Genomic DNA, 17,154 nt, shown 5'->3' on the forward strand with positions numbered 1-17,154 from the left:
CAGCCTTTTAAGACAGTAGAGGCCACAGTATTTTAAGGTTTGACCTAATATTTTTGAGTTGTAGGTGCTGACAGTGCTGCATGCCTGACACAGTGCCTTGAAATTTCATCTATCAAATGAAAGGTACCTTTTTAACTGATAAGGGAGAATCTTTCTTAAAAAGCCTAAGTAGGAACCTAAATGTTCTGAGAAGGCCTTCAATTTCACCGTTGTTTCCTGTAAGGAAAAAACAACAGCTAAGTGGTTTTGCTCTGTAAAAATCTTTCTGGGTACTAAAAGGAGGATATCTTACCAGGACTGTCACAGTATCCTCCGTGATGCTCTCAAACAAGTGCAGCATTCCTTCCTCCAGAGGGCGAACATAGGAAGCGTTTTCATGGAGATACTGTGAGAACTGAGGACACAGAGGTTTTAAAATGGTGCTTGCCGACAGCTCCTGTGAACTCTGCCAAGGTAACAACTGAACGGGACATTTTGGCAAAGCCCCTGTCCCCATTAACGATGCCTAAGATGTCACTAACGAGATACAACAGTCCAGTGATGTACAGCAACCTCTTCTACAGTCAAAACACACCTTGAGGGAAAGGGAGAAGCACTGAAGTCCAGGCAAAACCACACCTAGGGCTTTGCCAGGGCATCCAGTCTCATTTCAACTGCCATGCACAGCACACCAAACCCTTGCTTTTTAGTTTTAAACATTCCTGCATTCCTTCCTCAACTCCATCCAATTAAGGTTAGATCCATGCACCATTTAGGCACAGAATAAACTATCCCACTTTCCTCCCAAAAGTAGTTTTCCTCCCAGCCTTGTCCACCAGCACAAACATTTGCAAAGCTGTGCTGTACAAAGTACTAAAGAACTAAACCCAAGTCAAACTGAGAGCAAGAGATGTATCTTTTTTGTCTTTTCATCTGTGTCCAGTCCAGTTTTCAACACAAGTCAAAGCATGCTTATGCTAAAGCAAAGCATGGAGCTCCAACTGATCACAGGAGAATTCTTATTTCTAAAACTCTGACTTTGGCCTCATGGACCTGCCTGACTTTGCTAAAAATTGCTTAATTCAATCCTACAGTTAATTTTGCCTTCAAAAAAGCAGACCTGAGAACGTAAGATGTACTCTTACACACAATCAAATGTAACGACACCATCAGCTTTCCATTTTGGTACCTCAGTACCACAAAAAGCTTCTTCCACAAATTAATACAGGTAGTCAAAAGCAATCCTGGCTTTTATTATACCCCACAGAAAGATACCTTCACCTTTGATTATTTACACCACAAGAGCAGCTAAAGATCCCAGGCAAACAGAGTACAAGAGATTTTAATTGTTCCTTGTATTATTACAGTGTGGTAACACAATGTTAACAAGAAGAGTGAGATGCTAAGCTCTGATCCATGCATGCACAAACCTGGGTGGAATTAGGGAAAATTCCTAAATCTAAGGAGGAAGAAATAAAACATGCAGAATGCTCCTGGCTTGTGTTGCAAGAGAGAAGACTTGAATTATCCAGCATGATGCTGTAGACCCAGCAGAACCCAGCAATCCAACCCTTAAAGAGAAAAGGAATACTTGAACCTGGCAGGGAATTGTCCACATCTACTTTGAGTGTTTGGTGGGGAAAATAGCTTGAAAGCACCAGACAAGACCTGGAGTTGGGGAAAAATAAATCAGTGCAAGTCTGCTAAGCCACTACCTGACACTTGTTTCATCTTCTCTACCATATTAAGGGGACTTTTTGACCAACTTGGTAGAGTAGCTAAAAATTAAAAAAAAAAAAAAGAAAAAAAAACACACTGAGAACATTTGCCAAGCAAACAGATAAACTAATCAAAAATACAGGAGCAACTACAGCTTCAGAGAGCAATAAAAGATGCTTCAGTACTGGAAAGTCACAGCAAAAGCCCTGAGAAGTAGCATGCATTGAGGGAATTAGGTCATGAATACACAGTGGGGCAGATTACAAGAGACATAATTATGAAAACAAAGCCTGAACTACTGAATCAGACTCAATTATAAGAAAAGGAAAATGAAATTATGGTTCTGATTAAGTTGCCTGTTTCAGCTGTGCTGAAAAACAATAAAGAAGTGTTAACTAGGAGGCCAGGGGGAAAAAAAAAAACTGAGAAGAGATGTCTAGGAAATCTGAATTTATGGCTTTAGTGTAAACTGCAGTAGTATCTGAGAATGCAGTCACCACACTGGGCTACATAAAAAAAAAAAAAGACACCACTCCTGCCCCAAAAAAAATCTTAAAGCTGACTAAACCACATAATTTTCACAAGAAGGACATGCCATTCTGAGAGCATTTGGTGGCAGGAGCAAGAAAATGTTCTCAAACTCTGCTGAATCTCTGCAGAAGGGTGTTCTTGACTAAAACAGTTGAAACAACTGAGAAGGCAAACAGAAAGGGATTTCTCTAGTGGATAACCACCTTCACAAACATATTTGTTACCTGAAAAGAGGTTATAGGAGGTTTTCCAAAGAACAGAAAGTTTTGTAATAATTAACATTGACACTGCAGCCACTTGATCAACGCAAACCACAATTCACCTCAGTACCTTAAGTCTGAGCCCTAGCAACTACTAAAATGAAATTAAGAGACTGAATCACAAAATACTCCCTGCAACTTAAATACTCACAGATCCCCTTAAACTATGAAGTCAACTCTGATCTTAATGCAATTTGTTCAAAAGTATACATGTATGCATCCCCACACAAATCCTTGTGCACAGTTATTTTCTCTAGTTCACAGCATAGGAAAACAAAGTCAAAACATGCAGCTTAACAGCTCTGGGTGATACTCTCAGAAAATCTTTCCATGGAATTGTGTCAAAAGAGATGAGTCACATTTCTCATACTAATTTCAACAAGTTTAACAAACTTGAAGCTTCAGAACACTTACAGGAAACACCTTCACACAAGCAGCCCAAAATCAGATTATAAAGTTGTTTTTGACAAGGGAACAGAGTCCAGGTTCTCTCCTTCATAGAAGTCTACCTTCTACCCTTTATTTAATATTACAGCTGAGCACTTTAAACACAAGACCAGATTCTGTCTCAACATCTTCTATGCCCCAGTGCATTAACTACAATAAGCTCTATTCAGCAGTGCAATATTTGTGCACTATTATTTTAAAACAAGTCAGCTGAACTTTCAACAGATGCACTTCAATTTAGCAATTAAAAAAGCAAAGCTTTGATTTGATTATCATATTTCTCTTCTAGCAGAGGCACAGGGGAAAAGGATTCTCTGCAACTACACCTCATCCACATTCAGAGAATTCATGGAGCAGAAAAGATGCCTCATGCAGGAGGGGCTGGCTCTCAGGAACACACTCACAGCATTCCAGTAAAGGTGGTGCAATTTTCTCTAACTAAGATCAATCACTCACTGAAGTCTAACTAATTGAATATATTTGTAGGTGAAGTGTGTAAACTTTACCTTCTGATTCAAGGGTGATATTGTGTCTGTTGCAGAATCAATGGGGAAGATCTGTACCTTCTGCTCAGTGTATGTGTGGAAGTTCAGGAGAGCTGTTACAAGTTCTTGGATAAAAGCCACGGCCTGGCCAGCAAGGTCTCGCAGCTTCAGCTGTAAAGACAGTCATAAAATGATTGTGTTTGACATGGATCTATTTAAATATGAAAAAAAAACCCTCTTTGGATACAAAAAATAATTATCAGCAATTTCTTTGTTGTTATTTCAGCCTAAAATACATAACAGCAATTATTTTTTACTTAATTTTGATTCATAAATTTCAATGCCACTCAGAAGGGCACATTATTCTCTAACAACAAAGTATCTTTTTATTTCACACAATTGGTGATGGTTTGCCTGTGCTGCATTTTTCAAACTTGCAAGCCACAAAAACACTGAGAGGTCAGCACAATCACAGAAACCATGTCTGAAATTTCCAAAGAACAACAGACTAATCACTGACAACAGCTCAACACCAGGTTGCAAGGAAACCTCAATTTAATTAGTAAAAAGCAATGATGTTTTCTCCCAGAATTAAAGGTGTCTGCTTCTCTAACCAAGAACACTCAATTTTTATTCTTCTGGACAGAGCTGCTGATCATGAGTAAGGCTGTTCTGTGGCTTTAGTACAGCAGGAAGGTATCAAATAAATTAATCCAGAATGGAACATAAATTCAAGAGAGAAGAAAACTATTCTCTGTTGGGATTTATGGGAAGAGAATAATGTTATAGTGACATTTCAGCCAAGAATAACTTATCCTTCAGAGATGTACTCTTAATGCTTCAGTGGACTGTTAAATCAGGTCAGTCTTGATTATGGATCTGGGATGGTGGCAAGTAATTAAAGCAGTCATTATACTCAGCTCGTGTATGTTAATTAGCCATGCAAGGAAGGGAAACAGACACTATTGCTGTTTTGCTGTCCTTTACACCACAGCCTGTGCTAATACACCAACATTTTGCCTCCACTGGCAAAGCCAGTCATAAAAATCTGTCCTGGAATATTTTCAAGACTGCAGATCTTGAAGCATGAGGCTGCCTGACATAGTGCTGGCAGAAAATAGTAAAAGGAGAGAGTTTCCATGCAGTTACTCAGATGTTTCTTGGAACTCAGCAGCAACAGCCTGAAATTTAAGGTTGTTTCCATCACAAAACTGAACAGCAAATCACCAGTTCTCACAGCAGACATTACTGGGAAAAAGGCCTCTTTATAGGCACTTCTGAAAAATGGAGAAAGCAACTATTTTAAATCTTCCTGCAGTAGCATCTGAATGCTACTTGAAGACTTGAGACACACAAGGAAACAGAAAAACCCTACAGTGCTGTAGAGTCCATCCTCAGTAGTAGCAACACAGGAAAATTTTGACTGCATACAGGTTTCTGATTTGCTATTGTAAAAACCCTTAAAATATTCAGCCATTCACAGAAAACCAATGCTCATTTTTGAATACTGAATAAACAACATTCACGAGGAATCTCATTAAATTATGGCAGTGAACAGAAACTGTTTCCTAAAAATGATTCAATATATAAGAATCATTCTGCTGCAAGTAAGAGGTCCTTTGGCAAGAAGTATCCCACAAAATGTAAATGAACCATGCAGAGATCTCAAAGTGACATGACTTATTTCTAGAAAGGGTTGTGACTGGTGACAAGTAATGTTACCTAATACAGCATTTTAGTGCACACACCAATGTGCAGTATACAAATGCATACATTCTCTAAAGCTCAAGTGATGTGACTGAAGAAGCTCAGTTTGAGGGAAAAGGAATTTAGGATACCAAACCTACATTTTTTCCAACAAAAGAAACTACTGTAGTTTTAATCAACTTTAAAAATGAAATGTTTCAACTTCTAGCTTACTGAAGGTTGACCCAATAAAATAATATTTCATATAACTTTAATGAGACTCCTTGACATAAAGATATACACAACCTCTTGGAAAGCACAGAGGCTCTTGGGCAGAAATGCTCTCAGAATATCATGACAATAGTAAGACAGGCTATCTTCTGCCATTTGAGGTACTAAAATGACTGGTTTTACTTCAGCATCTGTGTAGAAAATTGTGCAGTCACATGAAACCACAAGAAGCACTCACCTGATTCCTTCTGTTGTGCAATGGTACATTCAGAGCATTGTATCGAGCTGATCCTACAGGACAAAAATTGAGTTATATGCACTTGTTAAATTGTGGGGGAGAGACATTTTTTGATAAGTACTGATTTAAAAAAGAAAATTAATTGCAGGGATATTACAGGTTATGTAAGCAATATTAACTAAAGAGATACAAGCAATTGACTCCAATAAAGTAGGCCTAAATATCCTCACTTAAGGGTTTCTGTGATTAAGTGGAAGCAGTTCAATACCTGCCTCAGATTGTAAGTCAAATTTAATCACCTGAAGACCCTGAATTTTAAAAATAAGAGCAGACTCCTCTTGCCCAAGGAACACTATTCATCACAAACAAGAGTGAAAAACTCTTTTGAAAGAAAACACACTTAAAGAATTCAAGATTATCTTTAAATTTCAATTACATGCCAAGGAGGGGCCAAGTAAGACTAATATATTTTTGAATGGTTTCCATGTTTTTTGAAGCTCTTGCATACACTTTATATGTTGACAATTTAGACGAAGATGTACTCTCCATGTATTTCAGCATTCTTCTCTAGTCATGAAGTAACTAGAATGATTATTCAGTTACAAGCAGCCACAATTAGAGGGGCAGAGGGCTATTTGAACCTAGAGAAGAGCTTACAAAGTCTTAGAGATTTAAAAGGGGTCACATCCATTCTCAATTCAGTTGAACAACAACCAGATTAGTTTAAAATTTACTCACAAAGGAAATTTACAGTTTCTTACTCCTTTTGTGTCATCCACATTTGGCTATTAAGACATGGGAAGAGGTAGTTACATTTAGAGGAAAATAGCCCTGTCCAAAATTATTGAATCCTACTTCTAAGTAAATGCTTCAGGAAACTTCTTCTGCTCTGTAAATCATGCATAGCAGTCATTTGATTGTTACTGAAATTAGCTGCTAGTTACACTTGAAGCCAGCTACAGGGTCTATAGGAAGACAGCTGGAATCCACAACAAACAAACACCTCCTGACTTCCACCGATCTATCACTAAAGTAATGTTCTTCTCTATTTGCAGTGCTTTCTACTACACAAGCAAAGGCATTATGCTATGGCAGCTGAGTGAGCAGATAAATTATTTTAGCAAAGTTCTTGCTACAATGATAAGCGCCTAAAAAAATGCAAGCTAAAGAAGCCAGAGAAGTAGAAATAGGCAGCAGAAGCCAGGCAAAGTGAGAGAAGTGAAAAGGATACCAACTCCAGGCACCAACACCTCAGTATGACGTGCTGTATGGGAGTCAACATTTCCTAAAGAGATGATGATCTGGTGTCCCTAAGCCAACACTCACTGGATTGCCAAACCAGTGGAGAGCTTGGCACACTCATCCCTGCAGCACCTGCCAGATCAGCTTTTAGAGAACCTAAGGCCACTTAAAACATTGTCAGCAGGTTTTAAACTGAATGAAAAATGCAAAAAGCCACCAATGAAATATACAAGAAATTCCAAAGCCTGTTTTCACTTCTCTGCTCCTTCTTCAGTACTTTCAGCTTTTTCACTACTCCAGGTCATCCTGGTTTTGAAAGGTCCAGAAGAGCCCAGGCAGTGCCTGCCCACCCTTGTGTTCAGCTGTTCAGGAAAGCACACAGTGCACAGCACTGACCCACCAGCACATACTAACCCATGCTTGTACCAAAGCCATGCATAGGCTGAGCACTCCTAACTCCAGGGGATCCTCTGCACTTCAGCTGATCTAGCAGCAGTTGGAAAGGAAGCAGAAAAACATTGCTTCAGGTAAAAGTCCCCAGGTCCAAAGGGCTTTTTTCCCCATAAAGGGACAAATGAGTCTAAGACAGCCTTCAGGTAAGAACTACTCTGTTTGTTTTCTGATCAATGAGACAGCCTGACAAATTCCCCATGAGTAAAAGTACAGACCATTATTGATGCAATATCTCTGCAGCCACCAGTTTTCCCCCACCTTAACTTACTGCACCTCTTGAATATACCCTGCCAAAAATAATACTCTTTGAGATGAGTAACCAATCTTTATGGAGCAGCCATTAAATTGACAGCATTCCTTCATCGTTTACAATATTCTGTCAACACTAAATATGACAAGTGGCAAATCAGTCAAAAGCCTTCAAAAGTTTCAATTTTCATTATACATATAAAAACTTGGTATTTTAGAATTACTGAAGAAGACCATGACAAGTATCAGGAATACTTACTACAGTTACCTCCAAATGTCTGTTCAGATGTCCAACATTTCTTACAGCTAATACATTTTAATTCATAAGGACTACTCCCTCCAGATGGATACCCAAAAAAAAAAAAATCAAACAAGATACCCAGACCAAGGCAATACGTACTTGTGTCATTAAAAGGTACTTTTTCATTAATTATGCATAGAGATTCTTCCAGTCTACTGCCCAAAGCTGCTTGAAGATTCTTTAGCTGTTGCTGGCTAAATAACAAAGAGACAAACGAAAAACCACACACACACACACACATTGTAAACCTTTAAAATTTCATCTGTATCACCAACACCATATCTCACTATAGGCATCCCTTGAGTGTATAGGTATCTGTCTCCTTCTAGAAGTTAGATAGAAATAATACAGTGGGAGTAATTTGTCCTCCTTTATCTCATATTTAACACAACATTGAATCCTAATCCCTAACAACAGCGGTGAAAGTTACCATAAATTTGAAAATCCTAAATTCTATTCTTGAGAAGCTCCATTTACTTCAGAGTTAAAATACACCTTATTTTCTTATAGTACAACTATTATATAAGCTATATGAAGGCATTTTCTTCTACTAGAATTTGGATGGGAAGGTAAAAGGGCCTCCAAACTAGTTACTATGCATCCAATGCAGTACTCCAATAAGCAGGTAATGAGTTGTCAATAATTCAATTAACTATGCCATATCACTATTTGAGATACCTCAAAGGCTTTTCAAAACCCATATTTAAACAGTGCTATGATACTGCCTGTTCTGACAAGATTTGACAATTATGTTTCTGATGCATTCTCACGTGATTTTTCTCTATATTTTCTTCACTTGCATTTGACTGTCATGTACATGTGAACTTAAGTAATTAAGATTATTAATAGAATGAGAATAAAATGCTGAGATGAACAGTAACATATTCCAGCATTATATACATATAGCTACAAAGAACACTCCATTATTGATTCAGACCAAATTCCACACCTTACCCAACTTAGGCCCCCAAATTCTTCACTGTTTTGCTTCCCGTTTGACATCTAGAACTCCTGCACATATAGTGGAGGGTGGGGGGAAGGTGTCAAAGTGACAGGTTTTTTTTTCCTTTCTTACAATATTTGATACACAGAAACTTAGCAAAAGTCAGCATGGCTAATTAACAAAGCAAAATAATCCAAAATACACAAGGAAGATATGAAGTAACTGCCCAATAAGTAGCTCATGCACATTAACAAGTATTTTTCTTGGAGAGCAGCTCCAGAATTGCATAGAAACTGTACAGCAGGTACTGCAGTAGCAATGAGCATGATAAAAAATGAACTCCAAGACAAACTGCAAATGTACTGATAGTTCCTTTTTAGACTTACAGGAATGACAAACAAGTGTTTTGCCTTACATTCTGCCCTTTAATTTTCAAAGCATGCAGGCTGCCAAGTCCCATATCCTCTGGCTTTTCTGAGTAAAGTGTGGGTGTCAGAGGCAAATGGATCCCTTCCCCTGACAAAGCAGGGGAAACAGAAGGGCAGTATTCTCAGGGACACATCCTGCCGTGTGTTCAACAGTGATTTCAGTGTTTAAAATGAAGTGTCAAGCTTCATTACTTTTAAAAACTTAATACAGTGTAACTTAAAATAGTAGGGATAAGTTCTTACAATGACATCAATTACCCAGTCTCCACAGAACATGATAGACAAAGCCTGAACTGACTAGTAGCAGATTAAAACTACAGCTTTTCAAACACCTCGAAAAAAGCAAACAGCAGCCAAACACAGCTTTCCTCTTCTTTTTCAAGTCATTTTTAGTGAAACCCTGACTTGTATTAGTGGAGTTATTGGATTCAAGTATCTTCACATCCATCAGCATAATAAAAATACACACTTGAGGGTTACCATGTGAAAGAAGGATCTACTCTGCATCTGATCTGCATTCATTACATTAATGATCTATACTGCACATGTATCTTCTAAAAAAATGCAGCTTAATGAACTTCAGAGAAATGCACCCTAATTTGATTTGGATCACAGTTCTCAACTTCTACAACTTGTCTTCAAGACAATGAAAATATTCCAAAACTAACAATATAATTCTCTGATAAAAACTTTCAAATATTCTAGCTGAGAACACTATACCTGAAGCAAAAACGATTGCTCAAGAAGCTTTTGCAGTGAAAGGGGATTTTTGAAACTCTTTTCAGTCAGTTCTCTCAGCATATGTTACTCAAACTTTGTTCTTAGAAGCAGTTTTTACAAACTCACATACCTTTGTTTCATACAAGTTTTTACTTTCTATGGTTTTCAATTACAAATAAATTCTTCAAACTTTAATCAAAGTTACTCCTATTGAAATAGCTTGGAGACAATACTGCTCTTGCTGAAAGCAGAAGTTGTGGAATTGTCTAGTTCCATACACAGAAAAGGAAAAGGGGGCTTGACCTGCACTGCTCACATTTGTTCTCATGATAATACAATTTGAATTTTATCAAAGTCTTTCAATTAAACCCCTTTTTAAAATGGTATTATTCTTAGAAAATAGTCCAGTTAATGTTTCACAACAATTATTTCTTTATATCAATGAAATAAAGACACTTACCATTCTTCAGTTCGAAGCCTACAGTCCTTAGCTTCTCTTTCTAGTGTCTGAGACTTGATCTTTATGCAAGAAGATAATCTCACAATGTAAGTGCTGACACAGCAAGACATTGCATTTCAAAACTTTTCAAACTTGCAAGCAAGAGGAAAAACTCCTTACTTCTAGTTTGGCTTTATCGTTCTGCAGCTTTTCTATGGTCTCCGTGTATTTCTTTGTTAAGCTGTCCACCACAGCTTGGTGCTGGGCAGCATCTGTTTCCAAAACCTCCAGTCTGCTCCTCAGCTCTGCTTCCAAACGTTTGTGCTGCTCATCTGCTTCAAAGAACTACAGGAAGAAAAGAAAAGCTCTTTTAAAAAGCCTCATTTTACTACTGAACTCAGCCCTATAAGTTACTCCAATTTCATTAGGCAGATCAGGTTAACAGCAATTACCAGTTCTCAGACAAATAGAAATTTTATTTTATTTACAGAGAAAAGATTGAGGAACAAAGTACTTAAATGAAAAATAAGCTTTGCAGTACTAAGCATTCTTTAAATATATTGCTGATTAATAGCAGACACATGAAAAACTGAACTTGAGCCAAAAGGTTTTTCTCAAGTTTTCTAAAGTAAAATGCATTCTACTTTGGTAAAATAGCTCCTAATCAAGGCAATTTGCAGAAAATATTTTAAACTTTAAAGCAATTCTGAAACAGTTAATGAACTAATAAGAAATTTCCCTTCAGTACCAGGCTATTTTCAGTAGGGCAGCTGTCACCAGAAGTTAAAAATCTAAATGAAAAAACACATATGTGATTCCACACACTGTCTTAAGAATCTAAAGTCAAAATACTTGATTTGCCTAGGGAACATCTTTATAAAAAATCTGATCTAATCTACTGCTTTGCATACAACTAAGCTTCTAAACCCACCAGTTTTCAGACAGCACTTTACTTTCCATATCTTTGGTTGTAACACCAGTTCTCTGCACCAAAAATAAAGGCAAAACAAAATTTCACTCACAAGTATATGCAGTCGTTCATTTTCTTCTATTTTCTTCTGAAGATCTTCATTGAAGACACTTTTCTGTTCTTGACTCAGCTGAGATGAGGATTCCACACTTTTCTAAAAGAGACAAAATGCACTCATGTTGAGGACTCCCCATGTGTGGAGACACAAGGCTTGACTCCATTTTCTCAGAAGGCTGATTTATTATCTTATTATATATATTAAAATACTACATAAACTATACTAAAAGAACAGAGAGAAAAGAAATTATCAGAAAGCTACAAAGAACAAGAATAGAATGCCTAAAAAAATCTTGTGACTCTCACAGCCTCAGCACAGGTGGCTGTGATTGGTCATCAATGGAAAACAATCCACATGGACCAATGGAAGATGCACCTGTTGCATCCCACAGCAGCAGACAGTTATTGTTTACATTTCTTTCCTGAGGCCCTCAGCTCCTCAAGAGGGGAAAATCCTAGCAAAGGATTTTTCATAAAATATCATGGTGATACACTCATTACCTCCAAGTCCCAGGTTTGTGAGAACAGCTCCCACAGGTAATTCCCAGAAGGGACACACCACCAGATATCCTGCTCACACTGATACATCCGAAGTGTGAATATTGCACTCAGCACCAGCCTCGAGGCAGCACACTTTCCTTTCCTCCACACCCCTGTGACCCTACAGTGGTACAACACTGCCTTGGGAAAGCCTCCACTCAGGGGTCCCATTCACACTCACAGGGAAACACTCACTTGGATGGGCAGCAGCCCATCTGAATTCACTGGAATTCTGCACAATCCCATGCAGTCAGTCATGCAAAACCCTCCATACCCAGGCTCAGTGCTTTGCTAGCTATGTGTAAGGCTCATCTGTGCCCAGCAAGGCTCCAGGTGAAGGCCAGGCTGCAGCACAAGGTGCCATGGAACCACAGCATCTTCCCTGCCCATCAACCACACGTATCCCTCTGCCCGTGTCCTCACTTTCCACTCATTTAATCCGAAAGACTCAGACCACCACTGAATCCCACACACCACACTGCTGAAGAAAGGTATCATCACCAAACACAGGGGAGACTCTATGCATTTAAACTCAACACCAAACTTCAACAACTAGGGACATGTAGGGCAGGTAAGTCACTTCTGCATTTGATGCCAGCCTGTGAACTCCACCTGAGATATGGGCACATGTTCTGCTCCTTCTAAAAGGATTGCACTCTAACACGGATCACGGAACTAAAGCTGTGCATTCTGACAGATGAACAGGAAAGAAACTCAGTGGCAATTGTTTGCAAAGCTACTAAAGACAGGCTGATGTCCTTCAAAATTTGGAAACACAGATAGCAAAACAGTAACTTACACAGTTTGAAATAAAAGAACAGAAGGGTCAAAGTGCATTTGAAAGAACAATCTATTGTGGTGCATGAATAATGTAGTCAGAAGCACTGTGCTTGTCAAGGAATTAGACAGCAGCAAAATGGGCAAGACTTTAGGGGAAAGTAAGGAAGATGATTATATTACTTATCAATTGAATGATTTCTTTAAAGCCAGTCTTGATAACTACAGCACTTTGAGAAAAGACAGCACCAAAAAGAAAAGACAGCAGTAATTAAGAGGGGTTTCTTCATGAGGATAGTAGCAAGAGATGCTTGAGAATTACTGAAGTCCAAGCACACCACGCCTGGAATTGTGATGCTACCTACAGAAGGCACAGTTGGTCTTAGAATATGACATCACTAGGTTTAATCAGCAAGCATTCTGGCAGAAAAAGATCACAGTGTTGAAATCATTCTGAAATAACAGAATAATGTGTCATTTTGAAATAACAAAGAATACAAGCTAAAAATTTAGATTTCAAAGCATTTGACAAGATTCACACAGAAAAGCCATGATCACAGGCTGAAGAGTTAACTACCAACATCAAAAATACAAAGCAAAGAGGTGGGGATGGGAAATGAGGAGTGATCAGCTTTCTGCATAGCAGCTGACTAATCACAGAGCTCCAAAGTATTTCCCACTTTTTTGAACACTTAATAAATATCCATGAAAGAAGACAGCAATTCAGCATCAGTCAGCTGACAGACTAGAAGAGTAGAGAACTACACTGCATGTATTTCATATATATATCTCAATACCTGTTTTATGGGTATTTTCACTAACATCAGATAAAATAACACAAGTTCTGACAAGAACATTCAGCTCAACCCTTGACACAAAATACCTGCTGCTAAAGATCAGGACAAGGCTTTGACAGATGAGGAGCAGACATCTGCTAAGCAAGTTTTTTTTTGCCTTCAGCACATACCTTGTTCTTTTTGCCCCGAGCTTCACTTAATGCAAGTTCATCTTGAAGTAGCTCCACCCGCTTGGCAAGTTGCTGATTTCGAAAGGTCAAGCTGTCCATTTCTTGTTGCAGTTTCCTCAGTGACTGATCCTTCATCTTCAGTTGTTCCTGAATGATTAAAAGAAAAAAAAATTTTAAATCTTCACATTTATTTTTACACACTAAAAACAGGAACAAATTAGAAAATTGCTTCACTTCTGAAATACTGAAGAGACAAAGTATCATTTCTAAACCAAAAAAATGTGTTTCACTTCCTTGAGCTGGTCACAGATCGTACCCAAGTAGCTACTTAATTCTACAATCATCAAGAATCAACCTTCCCCTTTTACAAACTCAGCACTTACAGAGAACAATGGGCTAGCTGCAAAACAGAAATTCTTTTACTAAAATCAAGTTCCCTCTTCATTCTTTTATTGACATTACTTTTCAGTAAAACGTACCCCTATATACTTATTTTGTCACAGCTTAGTCCACCTAACATGAGCAGTTTTTAGAGATTACCTTCAGCGAGGCAGAGTTTGCTTGCTCATCTACAACTCCCTTTTTCAGGACTTGGTTCTGAGCACGAAGCTGAAAAACAAAAGATGCCAGTAACTATGCAAGACAACAGAATGAATAAAAGCCATCCATGAGAAAGTGCAGAAAGCATCACATTCTCTCAGGAGAGTGCCAGGTGTGGCAATGTGGAATGCTTTTTCAAGTATTTTCTTCAGGTAGATAGCAGTGGTATCAGGTTGAAAAGGCATCCAATTCATATCCTGACTTGCCAAAGAACAAGAAGTAACTTTACCACCTGAACATTTTGGTCAAATAGAACAGAATTCTTACTCAATAAATACCCTTGAAGAACAGTTACTTAAGCATAGTTAAGACTTGAAGAACTAGGAACAAATATGGAAAAGTTGCAACCTCTTCCTTGAGGAATGAAGTTCTTGGTCATATTCAGGGCTATTTCTGTCTCTCCCCTCTTCTTCCCAAAACTGTTTATAACCAGTTCTGGAACATGAGCAGGACTCATAAAATCAAAATATCTATCAATTCAAGAGGAGTTTAATTCAATGCAAAATTACTTATTACCCGTGGCAGCAGATGATCTAGAGAGAACAGACTGACAGAAAAAAAGGCATAAAAAGCATAAAAGGGAAAGCCCTCTAAGCCTTACTTATACAGTACCCAAAATCTGAGCTAAAATCACTGCAGTGAAAAGTGATACTCAAGAAACCTATTTCCCAGTCACTCCACAGAGTACCTCTACCCTGCGGCAATGAGGATACTGACAGTTCCATCTTCCCACTCCTTGAAAATTGCTTGAATCCTGGCTTCTTCAAAGGCAGTTTGTATTCATTTGACATGTGTGAGTCCAGCTGTTGCAGATATAAATTAAAAGGGTTTGTACAGGTATCTGGCAGGTGCATAAAAGGCAAGATTCAGTGTAAAACAGCAGAGGCTCATTGTTTCAGTGTGATGACTGAGTGCCTCTGAAAGGTCAGAAGTCGCTGCTAAGCACAGCTGTTTCCCCTGCAGTATTCCCACTGTGCTGCTCAGGCATCACACAGGCAAGACAAAAACCTCCCAGTGCACCACAGAAAAACTTCCAAGCACAGGGTTTCCCCAGCAAGAAGGAGCAGTGCAGGAGTTTTCCACAGCTGTCTTTGTGCCACAGCTACTACTGCAGGTGCAGAGAATGAAGCAGCTCAGTCCTGCTGCACCCACAGACCCAGCTGAAGTGGGACCCACACAGGCTGCCACAAAGCTGCTTTGAATATTCCTTCAGGAGAGAGCCAGCAGCTCCAACTTGTGTGTTTTCAGAGTCTCTTCTTCCGGACTGGTCTGTGAACCATGAGGAAAAGCAATCCTTTGGCAGGGACTTCCCCCAGCACTGCTTGAGTCTGTCAAACTCTTGTCCACCTCTCTGCGTGGCTTTCAGAGCACCTTGAAGTGAGCAGGCTACTCCAGGGCTATTCTCCATTCCCACCTGCACACAACAAGCAGCCAACAACAAAGAGAAGAGGGCTCTGCAAAGGGGAGTCCCACAATGAGCTGCACTGCACGAGAAATGGGATGAAAAAAATAGCTCCAGCAAAGGAGAAATGGCACAGGCTGAGAAGTGCATGATGAAACTCAAAGAAAGCTCCTGAGCACCATGATACTAAAAGAAAGAATCCAGCAGCGGGAACTTTTGGAAGCTATAGTCAGAAGGCCACATTTCCAATGCTCATTCAGGAATCAAGAACCAAAATCCCTTCATTATCTCATCCTCAGCCACTACTGATCTCCAAGGAGCAAAAGAGCTTCTGTATAAAAGAAGACATGTGAATTCTGTGACCTACAAAGCTGCAAAGTAAATGAAATTTTCTTAAAACTATTTTGTGGCAGCATTAAAAGGATATCTATCTGTAAACTATTTAGATGCTACACATGGTGTTTTTGTAACAGTTCCAAGGAGAAGAGTATTTAGAGACATGGTTCTGTAAGCTGGAGAAGTGTAAAATGCAGACAAGTGCCTTGTGCCAGGTGCAGGTGTGGGGCTGCACAAAACCAAAGCGCTGCCTTTCTTCCCCAAGGCTGCTGGAGGACTCTGCCACTCAAGACCAAGAGTCTCCTCTTCCTTTCAGTGAAGAAGAAAGAATAAAAGGCTCAGTACTGAGCAAGGCTCCGCTATTTCAGAACTCATCTCAGGCACTTTGGAAAGGAAAGGCACTCTCCACCACGGGCTGCACATCTTCGCAAACCCTGTGCCAAGCAGCACCAGAAACAGGATGCAAAGTCACCGAGGGCAGAAGAAGGGGGACAGACAGCAGGCAAACGTGGAAGAAAGCGTCCTGCTCGCTTCCAAGGCACTGCCAGCGCCGAGCTCACCGGGTGAGAGCACGACCGACCGACAGCCGGGCAAATGCTCACCGCCGAGCGGATCAACCAAGGCCCGCGCCCGCCTGGCCCGGGCAGAGCACGGGAAAACACCGCCAGTGTCGCCTGCCCGGCACAGCCGAGCCCCGTGTGAGCCCGCCAGCATGTCCCGCAGACGGGGCCCTTCTGCCTCTGCCGCGCCCCCTCGGCTCCTGCAAGCGCGCACCTCCCGCGCCCCCCGAGGCCGCCCCGCCTCACCCCCGGGGGAGGCACCCCGGCACTCCGCGCTCCCGCGGAAAGCGGCGCTGCAGCCCCGGTGCCCGGTACCTTGGAGTACTCCTGGGCCAGCTTCTGGTACTTCCCCTGCAGCTCCGCCGCCGCCATCTCCGCCCCGCCGGCTCGGCTCGGCTCGGCTCGGCCGGACTCGGGCGCTCCCGCCGGCCCCGCACGCCCGCGAATGGCAAGACGCACTTCCGGGTTCAGGGCGGCGGGAACGCGGTGACGTAACCACGCCGAGCGCGAGGCGGCGGGGGCGGAGCTTTAAGCCGCCGGCGCCACCATCTTGACGCAACTTCCAAGATGGCGGCGGGAGGGGGGCGGGGCGGG

General features: G+C 40.4%; 1 protein-coding gene across 3 annotated transcripts in view; it reads right to left on the minus strand.

Moving 5' to 3' along the window:
- Nucleotides 1–17,005, minus strand: part of PPP1R21 (protein phosphatase 1 regulatory subunit 21) — a 31,853-nt gene extending 14,848 nt beyond the window's left edge. For 2 of the 3 annotated variants that reach the window (XM_041489357.1, XM_041489356.1), the window contains exons 1-11: nt 16,876–17,005; nt 14,203–14,271; nt 13,663–13,809; nt 11,374–11,475; nt 10,532–10,696; nt 10,373–10,431; nt 7,921–8,015; nt 5,577–5,629; nt 3,443–3,592; nt 293–394; nt 128–216 (exon numbers count right to left, since the gene is read on the minus strand). In XM_041489357.1, the coding sequence (XP_041345291.1) occupies nt 128–216; nt 293–394; nt 3,443–3,592; nt 5,577–5,629; nt 7,921–8,015; nt 10,373–10,431; nt 10,532–10,696; nt 11,374–11,475; nt 13,663–13,809; nt 14,203–14,271; nt 16,876–16,932 (1,088 nt within the window). In that variant the 5' untranslated portion in view covers nt 16,933–17,005. Of the gene's footprint in view, nt 1–127; nt 217–292; nt 395–3,442; nt 3,593–5,576; nt 5,630–7,920; nt 8,016–10,372; nt 10,432–10,531; nt 10,697–11,373; nt 11,476–13,662; nt 13,810–14,202; nt 14,272–14,950; nt 15,066–16,875 lie in introns of all 3 variants that reach the window. The other variant, XM_041489358.1, reaches the window with a different exon arrangement.
- Nucleotides 17,006–17,154: the final 149 nt, after the last annotated feature.

The sequence above is a fragment of the Pyrgilauda ruficollis genome, unplaced genomic scaffold (genome assembly GCF_017590135.1).
Source record: "Pyrgilauda ruficollis isolate IOZ18807 unplaced genomic scaffold, ASM1759013v1 scaffold93, whole genome shotgun sequence".
Taxonomy (NCBI): domain Eukaryota; kingdom Metazoa; phylum Chordata; class Aves; order Passeriformes; family Passeridae; genus Pyrgilauda; species Pyrgilauda ruficollis.